This window comes from Telmatherina bonti (assembly GCF_933228915.1).
Source record: "Telmatherina bonti genome assembly, chromosome: 14".
In the NCBI taxonomy this organism is placed as follows: Eukaryota; Metazoa; Chordata; class Actinopteri; order Atheriniformes; family Telmatherinidae; genus Telmatherina; species Telmatherina bonti.
This window is the reverse complement of record NC_136612.1, coordinates 11116717-11131863: the sequence shown is the minus strand read 5'-3', so window position 1 is coordinate 11131863 and position 15147 is coordinate 11116717. Positions and strand designations below refer to the sequence as shown.

Genomic DNA, 15147 nt, shown 5'->3' with positions numbered 1-15147 from the left:
CAACATAACCAACCCGGTCACCGCCAAGCAAAGGTGGCACATTCCTAACCAATAGAATTTGACGGGGTATTTTTGGGGGGGTGTTTCTTATTCCTGATTTCTGATCGTTTTTATATCATTTACGAGGGGTCGGAAAATTGAATTGTTAATTGATTTTTTTTTTTTTTTTTTAAACAAAAAAAAAACTTTTTTTTTTTTCAAAAAATAAAAATAATCCATTGTAAATTTTTGTCATTTTTATTGTTTTCATAGATCTTTTAAATAGTCTTCTTGGGCGTTAGGCAGCAAAATGATGGTCTGGCTGCAGTGTTTTTCCTTCATTGAAATCAAGAAAAATGAGAGAGTTTTATTGATTTATTTTGTTTTTAATCTACAAAAATCAGCAATATCGAAGAATTGTGAGAAATGCAATTTAAATTGAATCAGAACCCAAAAAAATCAGAATCGAACCGGGACAAAAGCATACTGTCACAGCCTTGTTATTTATAGCAAATTAAACTGGTTTGTTCACTAGATTATATACTTTTAAGGTTGGATTTTCTTTCTCTTTCTGATCTTTTAAGTGTGTTATGAAAGATTGCAGGTGAAATCAGAAGGTCAGACCATTTTGCTTTCAGTAGCTGCGTGTTAGCTGTACTTTCATCAGCTTTGTTTTATCTGAAGAAGACAAACGTTGCTTATTATCTATTAAATCTGCCACATGACTGTTATGTTTTAGGCAATCATAAAGTCACGTGCTGTAAATGAGAAGGTACATATACATCCATCCGTCCATCGCAGGCCACACAGAGAGACAATCAACCATTCACACTCACTCCTGGGGACAGTTTAGAGCACAGGTGTCAAACTCCAGTCCTGGAGGGCCAGTATCCTGCAGGTTTTAGTTGTCTCCATGCTCCAACACACCTTATTGAAACTGATAAAAAGGTTGACAAGAAGCTGCTGGATCCATTTGATTAGAATCAGCTGTGTTGGTTGAAGGAAACAACAAAAACCTGCCGGATTCTGGCCCTCGAGGACTAGAGTTTGATACCCCTGGTTTAGAGTAACCAGTTAACCTAACCTGCATGTGTTTGGAAGGTGGGAGGAAGCCGGAGAACCTGGAGAGAAGCCACGTATACACGGGGAGAACATGCAAACTCCACACAGAAAGGCCACCGTTCAAACCTCCTCCCAGCTGAGGGTCGATCAGAACCAGTGAGCTTCTTGCTGTGAGGCCACAGCGCTGACCAGTACGCCACCATGCGGCGTCATACTGGTTTGAAGCTCAGTTTAGGTTTGCAGAGTTGCATCGGAGCAAACGTCCTGTTGAGACGTCCCAGTGCAAAGCAGCATGATTGAAAACCAAACCCATCAGCACAAACATTTCCAGCATGGTGGAGGAGGGCTGGTTCTGCAGCTACGGGACCTGGACGCCTCGCTGCCATTAGGTGGACCATGGACTCCTCTACCGAAGGGTTTTAGGGTTAAATGTCCCACCATCCGTCTGTCTGTCAGCTGAAACTGGGTCATGAATCAGGACAGCGACACCAAACACAAGAACGTTGATGTCCAGACCTCATCCTGGTTTAAACGATGTGGACGGATGATGTCATACAGAAATAATTACTTCAGCTTATTTTAGGTGATTTTAGTCAATATTGAACCACAGGGATTCATTTCCACACACAGCTCCTGCTTTTTATCTGTTTTGTTACATAAATAAGTCGGGATGTGAAGATTTTTTTAATACTTTTTTGGTGCCGATTCGATTTAAATTGCGATTCCCTCAATTCTTTAATATTGGTGATTTTTGTAGTTTAAAAACAAAATAAATCTATGAAACGTTTTTCTTTTTACTCGTCATTTTCCTTCATTTCAATGAGGAAAAAACAACACAGTATCCAGACCATCATTCTGCTCGTATAACACCCAAAAAGTAAAAAGATCAATAAAAACAATAAAAATGGCAAACATTTTAGATTGGATTATTTTTATTTATGTGAAAAAAGTTTTTTGTTTTTTTTTAACAAAAAAAAAATCAATTTTAAAATTGTAAAGCAAAAAAATTTCAATTTTCGATATTTTGATTCAATTTTCCCACCCCTATAAATAAGGACACACTCCCTTCCGTCGTGTTGTGAGCTGATAGGGATCATAGATCTGTTCGCAGAGGTAGAATCGCTACACTCTTCCTTTTAACAAGCTGATATCAAATTGATGTTTTGGTTGTAATCAGACTCGTCGTGTCTTTATTTGTGGTGTATTTTATAAGTTGTAAGTTCCTCCTCTTCCGCACCAGGCCTGGCTGGATCATCACTCCCGTTCGCTGGGCTTCTTCATCGGGGGGAAGTTTGCTCGGCCAGCGGACCGCCAGAGCCGCCGCCTGGCTGATTGTAAAGGTCAGGATGGATGGTTGGCGTGTCAGTAAGCTGTGGTGTAATTAGCACGCTGTGATGAGCGTAACCCGGTGCACCATGCCTTCCCTGTCCACCAGGTGACGCCGTGTGCAGCACGGCATGTGCTGAGGAGGGCGATGTCTCCCTGTGCGCCTCTTCTGCTGCCGACGGCTACAAGGCCTGGAGCAGCCTGACCTGCAGCCAGAGAGCTAAAGTCCTGCTCAGGTCTGAATGAACCACTTTCCTCACCCCCCACTGTTTCATCCATTCATGTCTGTGCTGCCTCTCCCCCTCGTCCAGGCTGGTGGGCGTCCTCGGCCTGCACGGCCAGTGTGTGTCGGAGCTGTGCGAGCTGTGTGAGGCCTCCTGCTCGCCGTCCTCGCTGGTCAGACTGCTGCAGTTCTACAGCAGCTGGGCTCAGCTCAGAGACACACTCATCCCTGACTGGACGCCTCTTGGTACGGAAGCAGCAGGGCGTGTGTTTGCTGTGAGGCTGGATGTTGGAGTGTTTCAGCTCATGTTTCTCGCTGTCTTCCAGGTGTTGTTGTCATAGTAACGTCTGATGACTGCTCCCTCTATTCCCTCATGCTGAAAGTCCTGCCAGCACTGGCCATGGGTAAAACACACACATCTGTGTCTTACTTTGTTCTCATGTAAAATCCAACTTGAACCATCACCACTAACGCAAACCTTTACATAGATAAATTCATTCATACGTTTTCTTTTATTAAACATGCTGCAACCGTCGACCATCAGGTCACAAGACCGCCTGAACCATTGCCCCGCCTACTTTAACATAAGCTTTATTTGTATAGCGCCACTTCACAACAATGTTGTCACATGGCGCCTTATAGGCACATCATTTCAAGCCAATTCATCCATATCCTGTAATATAAACCAAATGATTGCATCGAGTCATGACTTGGATCCAATCCCCCATCCTGAGCTGCACGTGGCGACAGTGGGAAGGAAAAAACTCCCCTTTAACAGGAAGAAAACCTCCGGCAGAACCCGGCTCAGGGAGGGCAGCCATCTACCTCGACTGGTTGGGGTGGAGACGACAGGAAAGACAGATCAGACTATGTACAAACTAACTCCATCTTTTATCTGACATGATCCAGTAGATCATCAATGGATTAAAGTTAAAGAGATAAAAGTGGGAACAAGACCCTGAGGAAGACTCTGCCCGTCTGGTGTGTTCATGGTCTGGTAGAAGAACCCTGTTTATCATTCTGAAACAGTGTTTTAGCATTACAAGTTGTTGATACAGTTTATGAGGAAAAACCATAGACTGTACAGAAAGAGATGGACGTAGTCTCCATGACGTCACCCGTTGGTTTCTGAAGAGCTGAATTGAAGCTCGGTGGGCGGTTCCTACCATCGCCTTGAAAATACAAATATGGGCAAAGAGGTGGAGCTGAGAGGGGGGTTGTGAGCGTCATGGTGGATGATTGACATCGCGCGAACTCCAAGCTTTCTGTAGCTAAAAGCTAACCGAGCTAACCCGGAGATAACGGGAGCTAACCAGCTAACGGAGGTAAGGGGGGCTAAAGCTAAGTCACGTTGTTGACCGGCTAAAAACCGCGGTTCTACGTTCTTCATACTTGAAGCGGGAGATTGGGTACATGTCAATCAAAAGGACACGCCCCTAAATATGCCGAGTTTCGAGATTAAATTACTTTTACACGGAGGAGTCAGAAAAAAATTCACTCCCCCCACAGTTGTCATGAAGGTAAACTTGACCTATTGAACCTAAAATGGATTTTTGAACCAGGCTGTAAACATGTTTATTTCTGTTGTGAAGTTGGTCTTTTTAACATGGGAGTCTATGGGGATTCGCTCTGTTTTGGAGCCCCTAGTGGATGAAGGGGGAACTGCAGTTTTATGCACTTCTGCATAGGCTTCACTTTTAACCACCAGAGGTTGCCGCTTGGGGAAAAAGTTACGTTGGATTTATTAAAACTGATTTGATGTGTGGGGGGTGTTTTTATGGATGTTGTGGAGCTCGATGAGCAGTAAGGTCTGCCTTTTACTCCTTAATAATAACTAAACTTTGTTTTTTTTTCTAAGGTAACTCTGTGATTGTTGTCCCTGGTGGGAGCAGCGCCCCCCCAGTGCTCCTTTTGGCACAGCTGTTTACCAGCGCAGGACTTCCTGCTGGAGCTTTTAATGTTCTAACAGGAAGCGACGTGACGCTGGGCGCCAAGGTGGCCCAGAACCCCCGCATCAGCTACGTCACCTACAGCGGCAGCAAGGAGGTGGGCCCCACTTTTCTACATCAGCGGTTCTCAAACGGGGGGTCAGGATCCCCATGGGGGTCGTGAGATAAAAAAAAGACTTCAGGGTTTCATCAGGGCTGTCAAAATGAAACCATTAATGCAGAGATCAACATCATAACCAACATGTCATATTAGATCTGAGCGCTGTCCCGGAGAGACGCTGAGCTCGGACATGCAGGTGCTTTTTTGAGACGATGCTGCGGGATGAAGCATCTGATGTGTCGCAGAAGCTATCACATCAGGGTGGGGGGTTGTAAAGACCAGTATGTTAAGGCGAAACGTCTGAGCACCACTGCTCTAAAAGTTGGGAAGGAAGGCATGCGTACAGAGCTGATGTTCCTGCGGCGTTTTGTCTCCTGGCAGGACGGCGTGATGCTGTGTAAGGCCTCAGCAGGAATGGGCGTTCCCGTGTCCGTCTCCACATGCACAGGCGCCATGTGCCCCTTTATAATATTTGAGTCAGCCGACATCGACAGCGCCGTGGACGAAGTCATGGAAGCTGCTTTTAAGAAGAGGAAGGAGGTGAGGAGCATAGCAGCGCGGCGTCCGCAGAGCGACGACGTCCTCTGTGTTGTTGAACTTCCTGTCTGCCTGCAGGTCCACTGGGTGCTGTGTGTTCAGGAGAGCGTGTCGGACAGGGTCGTGGCCCGTCTCCGGCTGCACATGGCTGGGATGAAGTGTGTGGCTCTGCGTGGCGACGCAGACCGAGCGCTGCTGGACGCTGCAGTACTGGAGGCTCAGCAGCAGGGGGCGACGGTCAGTTAGAGGCCTGAAAACTGGGAAGCTAAACACAAGGTTTGTTTTCAAATCTTAATTTCTCATCCTGCAGTTGGTTCAGTCATGTGCAGCCCCGCCTTCTGGTGCCCAGTATCCTCCCACCGTGCTCTGTGGGGCGGCCCCCTCCTCGCCGTATGTGGTCGCCCCCGCTCCCGGACCGCTGCTGCCCCTCCTGACTTTCAGAAGCAACTCTGAGGCAGTGGCTCTGGGTAAGCACGCCTGTTTTTTTTTATTCATAGCAGCATGAATCACCGGTAAATCGTTCATTTGCTGGGATGGACTCCAGTAAAACCCCCAATCCTGAAACGATTTAAGCGAATCAGACGATCGATTGATGGTCGTTGTTGTTGGATTCAGGCTTTAGGGGTTAAAGGCGACCAAACGGTGTCGGTAAAAATGAGACCTTTGTCGTCCAGGAATTGAATCTAACTAAGCCAGAAGATGGAGGGTGTGCGGTGTCTCTTGTCTGTCTCAGACTCTGAGATCTGCTTGAATTTAATTCAATTCAACTTTATTTATATAATGTCAAATCACGGCAATGCCATCTCAAGACGCTTTACAGACAGAGGAAAACATAATGAAGGCCAATTCATAACAGCCTATATAAGGAAACCAACAGATTGAGTTGAGTCCAACTCAATCTCCCATCCTAAGCAAGCACACTGGCGACAGTGGGAAGGAAAAAACTCCCTTTTAACAGGAATGAAACCTCCGGCAGAACCCGGCTCAGGACATGCAGCCATCTGCCTCTGCTGTGTGGGGGGAAGAGGACAGAAAGACAACAGACAACAGGAACTGCTACTCCCGGCCAGGGAGACCTGCTGAGACAGGAGACATACATGTTAATGATGCAACACTGTTATTGGGGGGGATAAAAGAGAGAGATAAAGAGAAAAAGAAGTTCAGTGTATCAGGAAATGTCCTCAGCAGTCCAAACCTATAGCAGCAGTCTTCAGCCTAGTCTTAAAGGTGGGGAGGGTGTCTGCTTCCCTAACACTAACTGGGAGCTTATTCCATAAGAGAGGGGCCTGATAACCAAAGGCTCTGCCTCCCTTTACTGGACAATATGTTGAACACGCTCTGATTTCTCCAGGAAACCACAGTCCTCACGGCCACACCGCGTCCATCTGGACCGAGGACCTGACCCTGGCTCTGGAGACGGCTAAGAGGTGCACAGTCTTCATCCCTGCCCCGTGTTCGACTTGCTCTGTCCTCCTAATGATCCAGTTTCCATGCAGCAGGGAAGCAGACTAATGTCGCGTCGTTTCCTGTCGTGTTTTCAGTTTGTCGGTGGGAACGGTGTGCGTCAATTCCAACTGGGTGTGTGACCCCTGTCTTCCCGTCTCTGGTCACAAAGACAGCGGCAGCTGCACCGACGGAGGACGGGAGGTGAGTTTCTCTCTTCCCCACAGACGGAAATGTCAGAATTACCATGGCAACGCTCCATCTGCGGTTTGTATATTCTGAGTTAAATATTCGCGTTAAATGATGAAATGTTTTCCAGAACATAAAGGAAAGAAAAGCAGGATTAAAAAAACCAGCTTTGTCTTGTATTTATTTACTTTATGCTTAAATCTAAAGATTTAAATAAACAAACCCTCTTTTTCATTTTTAGTCTTTTTTTTTGTTTTGTTTTGTTTGTTTTATTAATTGGTTTTATTTATTTCAATTTTATTCCGTAGATTATCTTTTGAGCAGATGTTAAAATAAACATATTTCTCTTGTTTTTCTTTATTTTTTTCCTTACAAATGTCCCAGAACTATCGGTGCTAAAGTTGCTAAAAGCCCCCGCGTCTCAGATTAATACATCCTGGTGAATAAATCCGCTGGACCCCTTTCCTTTGCAGGGGGTTTATTGGGTTTATCAAACCGTGTCAGTCTGGGGGCTTATTAAACTAAATAACTTTCTAGTTCACATTTTATAAGGAAAGAACTCTGTACATTAGAGAGTACAGGCGGTCCTCGATTTACCAACAATTTCTGTTCCAACGCCACCGCATGTCCCGAAATAAGTTGGATTTTTACACTTAAACACCCCCTTAATCACTGAATAACGCTCTAAATACACATATTATGCTTCACATTCATCAGAAAACAGGACAGACAATTAGAATAGACATTTGAAATAAATATACCCACACTGATCCGTCACGCATCATAAGAGCTCATGTGGAACCTCATAACTTGGAAAGTTGCTCTATTTTTTTAATTTACAATTTTCTGTAATGAGCGTCGTAAAGTCAAAATGATGTAAAGTCGAGAACCGCATAAACCAAAGACCTGTAAATCTATTTAGTCTGTTTAACTCCCGATATTCCTAATCTGGGAATGAGGAAAGGATTTTGTTTATTGATACCCTTTTTTTTATTTTAGTTTATTTGGCCGTTCTTTTTCTTGATGATATTATTATTATTATTATTATTATTATTACGTTGTACTTTATTGGAGCCTTTTTTTTAAAGAATTTATTTCAAGCTAAAAAAACAAACTTTAAAACAACAAATAGTCATTACAACAAACAAAACAAGCTTCTTAATTTCGAAAAGGGTCTTGGAAGAAGTTGAACACTTATCTGGTCCAAACCCCCCTCATAAATAATACCCTAACATTATCCAGGATCTCTGAAAATTAATGGACATTATATTACATAACAATAAAACGTAAATAATAAATATAATGGTGATATCTAAGTGAGGAGGAAAAATACTTTTCTGATCGTGTAAAATTTCTCTTCTGGAAATAAAACTATTGTTGGCATAATTACATGAGACAGATGTTTCTCTTTCATCCAGCTGCGGTCAGCTGACACGTGAACCCTGTCAGCGGGGTTTTACAGTCCATCCAGTCTTCCTGAATGTGACCTCTGACGTCTCAAAGTCGTCTTTTTATATTCTGTTACTGGGATCCAGGAGGAACCGGCTCGAACTTTTGCAGCGTTCTAGATTTCTGGCTTGTCGAAACCTGAGCATGACCTGAGTGGCGTTTCAGTCCTACATCCAGCAGGTTTAGTCCCAGTCTTCTTCTACAGCTCTGTTTCCATGTTCGTGTTCTTACAGACTTGATCCATATTTTGCTTCAGTCTTCCGCCTGCGGTTAGTTTTCCATATTTATCTTCCCATCATCTTGCCGTTCTCTCAGGGTCTGTACCAGTTTCTGCGGCCGCCCTGTTCATCCTCTCCTCTTCATCGCTGCTCCCCCGTTTCCATGGATTACTCCCAGTTTGGAACAGAAGCATCTCCAGCTATCATCCCTGACACTTCAGACCCGACCAGGTAAGTTTTACCCATTTTAAGCTTGAAGAGTCCTCTATAGAGTTTACAGGATGTGTTTAATGTCCCTCCAGTTCTCCTCCGTCCTACTCGCAGTTCGTTGGTGGTAAAGCGTGTAAATCGGTGTCTGGGTGCAGTGTGGCTGTGCAGCCACCAGGGGGCAGCGGCGTGTTGGCGTTTTGTCCAGATGGAGGCCGGAAAGATGTCCGCAACGCCGTGGAGGCTGCTATCAAAGTCCAGCCAGGGTGAGAGCGTTTCCACATGAAACAAGGCAACACTGGCAGCTCTGAAACACACACACCAACACACCCTCATCAGGCTGTGAAATGCCTGAATATCCAGCTGCTGGCTCTCTGTTTTCATGTTCCCATGAAGATGTCCGGATCCATTTAGTGTTCTTTCTGCTTCGTTCTTAATGAGTCAGGATGAGCTGGAAAAGATTTTACAAAAACATTCTGAAATAATTTAAGCTAAAAGTGCTCCGACGTCTGTTAGTGTTCACTTTTTTTGGCTAGACATTAAATTTGGAGCGGTATAACAACATATATAGATATATTATGGAGATTGGAGTATAGATGTAGTTAAAACTTACAGTTCAGCTGTATTAGCTCATAGTCTGTTATGATACAAATATAGTTACGTCAGTATGCTGTAGTATTACACAGCTTCAAATAATATGAAGAATATGTAAATAATATGGCTGAAAACTGCTATGAATGTTACATAACAACGTAATATTTAACCGCCTCTGAGTGAAAGGTGTTTCTATTTCTAGTTTTGTGCACCGCCGAGCTTTCCAGAGGCGTGGAGTCCACGGTTATACAACGTCTTGGAGGCAATCTAAGATAATACACGTCTAGAAAGGGAAACGCAAGACGAGAGATTTTTTTTTTTTTTTTTCAAGCGGTTTGTTAAAAAACAAAAAAAGAAGCGAAAAATACTTTGGACTTTATTGATCCTGTATTGTGGACTTTTCCACCGTATCACCTCTCAGTCAGACAGTTTTAGTCACCACTCCCATGTCGCACCATGTGTCCACCAGGTTCAGGAAGCCTTTTAATGCAGGACTGACAGTGTAGCACCACCTCTGTTTTTGTTTGAGTTCCCCTCCCCAAGTAGGAAACCTTCCTTCTCCAGCCTGAGCCTGCTCTGGTTTCTGTTCTGCTCTGAAACTTCTGTCTCGTAAATGTTTGTTGTAAAAAGCTGGAAGGAGGCTCAGATTTCTGAAGAGATCCACATTTTCTTTACATTTATAAGCTAAATCTATATTTTGTTGAGCTCAAACTCCAGTTAAAGCAGTTAAACTTGGACTCTGATTTTCTGATCTGACGTTATCGCTGTAGTTGTGTTAAAAACCGCTCAGACTTGCCAGGTCTCTTAGCAATAAACCCCAAAGCAAACTGTTTGATCCGTTTCATTGACTTGTTTCAGGCTGGTTTAAGCCAAAGAAACATGCCATAAAACATGTCGAGGTGATATGAAGCCGTCTCATTCAGACTTTAAGAGTTATTTCACAATAGGATGTTAATCATCTGTCTGACTCCAGTGTGCCTGTGAGCTGATACACAGTTTAGCTGAGTCATGACACACAGTTTAGCTGAGTCATGTGCTGTGAATAAACAAAGTACACAGGTAGTCATTAACAGCTGAAAGCGCTAGAATCTGACAAAAACACTCCCTGTTGGCCCACACAACCCGTTAAAGGCTCAGCAAGGGCCAACAAAGTCTTCAGACAGGCATTTCATTTGATTTCTTTGACTATTCCTCCCCCTCGTCTAGGTGGATGAAGAAGAGTCTGTCTGAACGTGCTCAGTCAATCTACTCTCTCGCCAAAGGCCTGGAGGCGAAGAGGCGGGATGTGGCGGCATCAATCACCAGCCAGACAGGTGGCTCAGCGGACGAAGCTGACAGGGAGGTGGAGCTGAGCGTCGCCAGGCTCAATGTTTGGGCGGCTTACTGTGACAAAGTTCAAGGAGGATCTCTGGTGAGGCCGTCCGGAGACAAGGCCGTAGCGAGCAGTATGAGGTGTTAGTAAGGAGGAACGGTTGAGTTCATTCATCTCAAAGTGTCGTTTTCCTCCTTCAGCCCATACCCCAGTCTGGTTCTGCTCTGTCCTTCCCTGAAGCACTGGGAGTTGTTGGTTTTGTTCTCCCTGACAAAAACCCCCTCCTCTCCATGGTAACACTTCTTGGGGCAGCCATCGCCACAGGCAACGCAGTTATAATGGTTCCCAGTCAGAAACATCCACTTCCTGCTGTGGCGTTCATTCAGGTAAATATAGTTGACGTCAGTGACCAATCCCCTGAGATTAGCAATACTTCATTCACTTGGTTTATTTACATAACAGCATCCGAAGCTCCTAAAACCAAACCCTGCGACCTGAGTTTTAATTAATTACCGGACCACCAGGCCCCTCCGATGTCTTTAACAGAACTTTAAAACAACAACTAAAGCTTCAGCAGATGATTAATTTCTGTACTGATAGAAGTGGTTGTCATCTGTATAACTGTGAACATTTCCTGATGAAATTTGTATGAAAAGAACATCATGGGGCCGAGTCCAGAACCCTGTAGAACACCATGTCTGTTACGTTCAGAGGAAGCGTTTGGTACATGTGCAAGCTGGAGCCAATCAGACAGATATGACTTTACCAGTCTAATCCTTGATCCCAGTTAAATTAGAGTGTTAATTTAAAACTGGCCCTGTGATGGACTGGTGACCAGTCAAGGGTGTACCCGGCCTCTCGCCCAATGACTGCTGGGATATGCTCCAGCTTCCCCACAAGCCTTAATTGAACTAAACGATTTGGCGAATGAATGAATTTAAAATGAAATTTTTAAGGATGTTAAAAGATAAAAAGGAAAGTTGGATATAAACCTCTAAAATAAGTTTTGGGACACTTTCCAATTAAATCGAATGGAAAAGCGTCCCAAAACTTACAATCGCGATTGTAGGGCTGTAGCTAGCTAGCATGTTGCTTGTTCATTTGTATATTTATTTATTTTTATTTATATAGTTTTGTAATGACGCCAATCTTACATACCCGGTTAATCCAGACTGTTTAGGCTGAGTATTAATAACAGGGATGTCACTATCATCGATTTTCTTCTTAAGATTATTGTAATAATCACAATATAACGATTATCACGATTATTCTGCATTTAATTTCACAACACTATAAATGTGTAAAGTCACAGGAACACTACTTAAATTTTTTTAAGTTTAATTTATTTCTGTGTTTTGATGCCAACATAACAAAATAATAAAAGAAAGGAAAATAAAGCATTTCAGTTGAATTCCCTCTGTTGTGCAGAAACAAATCTGACATATGAACAATGAATTTCTCAGAGAAACCAGATGAAAAAAGCTACGGGACGCTTCTTTCTGGAAACTTCATGATGAAAATGGTTATAATGTTTATTTTGAACCTTGGTAGAGAATGTTGAAATGCAATGAAAGTGTCGTTAGTTGACTTCCAGCTGTCATTTAGCAGAAAAGCTGCTTTTTGACACACACATTAAACTGGAACAGTGAAAATAAAGATATAAAACCACATATCTAACATGAAGTAGTTCCTTCTACAGCTAATGAACCCTGAGAGCAAAAGCAGGGCATTGTCCTCATTACAAGTTCATTTTGCCCAAGCGGTGAAACTACCCATCAAAATAAGATTGATTTTTAGGTTTCTTACATCGATAAAATTACAAATTAAAAGTTATGCTGCTGGGGATGAAACATTTCCCATATATTTTTTCTTTTCACTGCAGCTTTTTATGTCATGCTGGCCAGTGACACCTTGCTCCTTTTTTTTTTTTTTTTTTTTTTTTTTTTATAAACGAAAAAAAAAAAACCTATAAGGTTGACTTTATCTGGTTTATTCACTGAATAACTCATATTCTGCCATATTGTCTCATGGTAACACGCCTCTTTAACACAAAACAAAAACAAAGCAACATAGGTGGTAAAACGCGGATATAACTTTAGTTTTATTCCATGCAAACTTGTGCTGATCTGCTGATGAGCAAGGATTTCTCATATCACAAGCAGTACATCCACTGGAAGCTCCCGATTACATCTGTTTACATATTTGTGACGATAGTGTCATGTCTTCCTCTTCCTTGTCCTCAGGTGCTTCAGTCCTCAGACCTGCCAGCAGGTCTGGTTAACATCATCACAGGAAGTAGGGATCAGCTGACTGTGGCTCTCGCCACTCACAGTGTCATCAAAGCCATCTGGTACTGGGGAAGTGCTGAGGTGAGGACCACTTCATTATTTACTCACCGCTGATCTTTACCACGTATGATCGCTACTCCTGATCTGTGATTTCCTGCTGCAGGGTTGTCAGTACCTTCAGTACACCTGCACCAGCCCTCTGAAAACCCTGCGACTCTTCAGCCAGGACGGGATGGACTGGACTCAGTCCCATCCTTCTCTTCTGGAGGACATGTGGAGGAATGCCGTCCAGTGGAAGAGCGTCTGGATCCCCACAGCATGATAATACAGAGCCAGAGAGAATGAAAAGTCCCGTAAAGCATAGATTTAAAAGGAGAGATGAAGAATTAGCTTAAAATAAATGGACAGTAGATTAATTATTCCGATGGAGGTAGAGTCCCTGGTCATAGAAAAGATAATTGGGAAACATACAGCCTGGAGATTAGTATTCATGCACTTCCTTCAGCTGTGATGAAGACGATCAAAGCTGGTAATTCCTCAGATATCAGAGTAACAAGTGCAATACAAACACAAAGCCTCATCAGTGTGACATTACATGTAGTGTTAGAAATATGTCAACAGGAAACACATGGGATGCCTTCTTTATGACAAACCCTCCCTGAGATGTAACACAATAGTCCTATGGTACATTTTTCTCAGTTTACACACAGTCAACAGCTGATGATGACGATCAATTTATTGTTGATTTGGTCATTTTCAAAGCATATTGAACAAAGAAAAAGTCTAAATAAAAGTTCCAGCCTTTATTTTAATGAGTCTTTTTCTTTGTTCTCCTAAAACCTGTGCGAGCCTTTTACATCTTCTAACAGGTGAAGAAGTATTTATACTGATACTGTATTAATCTTGTGTCATGAACAATGATCATTTTTATATCTGCATAATCAAACCAAACTGCCTTACACACATCTATTAGGTCCATTTTGCCCACATGTTGTTATCAAAGGTTCCATTAATACGGTCTTGTTCCTTGTTATTTGTATTAAGTTACAGATTGAATTTATTTTTCTTCATGTACGTTATAAATAGCTGTGCCAGTAAACATGTCCGATGTGGGCTGTTGTGGGTTTTCTGTAGGCCAGAGTGGACAAGGCAACCCAACATGACTATTTTGTCCTTTGTTGTCAAACCAAACTGGTTAAAGCTGAACTCCCCATACCTAGACCAACTGAAACATATTGTGGAATCGTAGTTTGTTCAGTTTTAGGTTGCTTATTGCCCATTTACAGAATGAAATTTTGGGCAAAATGATGGATAACAAAGTGCAGGCTACATCTGGGATACTCAGCCCAGTCAGTATGTTGTGGTCCCACTTTGCCCACTTACTGCTACTGTGAGCTTTTTTCCTGACGTCCCATTTGGGTCTCAACTTGGGCTCCAAAGGGGCATGTTTGGTAGGATTTGGGTATTTTATGACCTTTTGGAACATTTCTTCCAAACAAATACAGTGCAAAGAATTATGGGTCTGAATTAACAATTAAGCCAACATATGTCTGGCTTATCCAAATTAATTTGATGTCAATATTAAATTTTCTGTTCTGTGTTTATTACCGTACAACACTGTTAAGATGTTACTCAAAGAGTTACTGATTATTATGCAATTCAAACATTCCCTGTGAAATCTGAAGTCCATATTCATGTCGTTGAAAATAAATTTTCAACCTGCTTTTTCTTCAGAAAATGATGCTAAGTTTCTCAGTCCAAAAGCCATTAATAAAAGATTTTTTAAATCTGTATGAATACTTGTTTTTTTTTCACCACTCTTTCAGAACAACCTGACTTAAACATGCTAACAGCTATTAACATTAGCTCACCAATGCATGTCTCAAGTTTTATTAGAGAACATTATTGGCAGATGTACTCAAACACGTTAATATGCATGTCAATATGATAAATTCAAAATAACTTGTTACTGTTAGCATGTTGGCTATTAGCTTATGTTGCTATTAGCTTGCACCACCATTAGTATAGAGCTGTTTGTAAGAAAAAGACTTTAGCCTACATTGAATAGCCTACAATTATATTCTGACTGGGGAACATTTATTTAAAAAGACATTTAACCAAAAATACCTCAGTTGGTATTTACCGTTTTCTTATTGTATTAAATTTAAGCAACTTTGCTAGCAAGAATTGCTTAAAAGGAAGTCAAATAGAACTAAAAGTCTATTGTCATCAAACACAATAATGCAACAGAAGTACTGTTCATGCAACTCC

At 42.5% G+C, this 15147-nt stretch overlaps 1 protein-coding gene across 1 annotated transcript in view; it reads left to right on the top strand.

Annotated features, from left to right (window-relative positions):
- aldh16a1 (aldehyde dehydrogenase 16 family, member A1) overlaps positions 1-14629 on the top strand; it is a 15401-nt gene extending 772 nt beyond the window's left edge. The window contains exons 2-17 of the mRNA XM_079253236.1: positions 2282-2381; positions 2477-2603; positions 2679-2836; positions 2917-2994; positions 4449-4636; positions 5021-5179; positions 5255-5413; positions 5487-5643; positions 6528-6603; positions 6718-6823; positions 8573-8706; positions 8778-8948; positions 10483-10687; positions 10789-10974; positions 12832-12957; positions 13040-14629. Coding sequence (XP_079109362.1) covers positions 2282-2381; positions 2477-2603; positions 2679-2836; positions 2917-2994; positions 4449-4636; positions 5021-5179; positions 5255-5413; positions 5487-5643; positions 6528-6603; positions 6718-6823; positions 8573-8706; positions 8778-8948; positions 10483-10687; positions 10789-10974; positions 12832-12957; positions 13040-13198 — 2289 coding nt within the window. The 3' untranslated portion in view covers positions 13199-14629. The remainder of the gene's footprint in view (positions 1-2281; positions 2382-2476; positions 2604-2678; positions 2837-2916; positions 2995-4448; positions 4637-5020; positions 5180-5254; positions 5414-5486; positions 5644-6527; positions 6604-6717; positions 6824-8572; positions 8707-8777; positions 8949-10482; positions 10688-10788; positions 10975-12831; positions 12958-13039) is intronic.
- Positions 14630-15147: the final 518 nt, after the last annotated feature.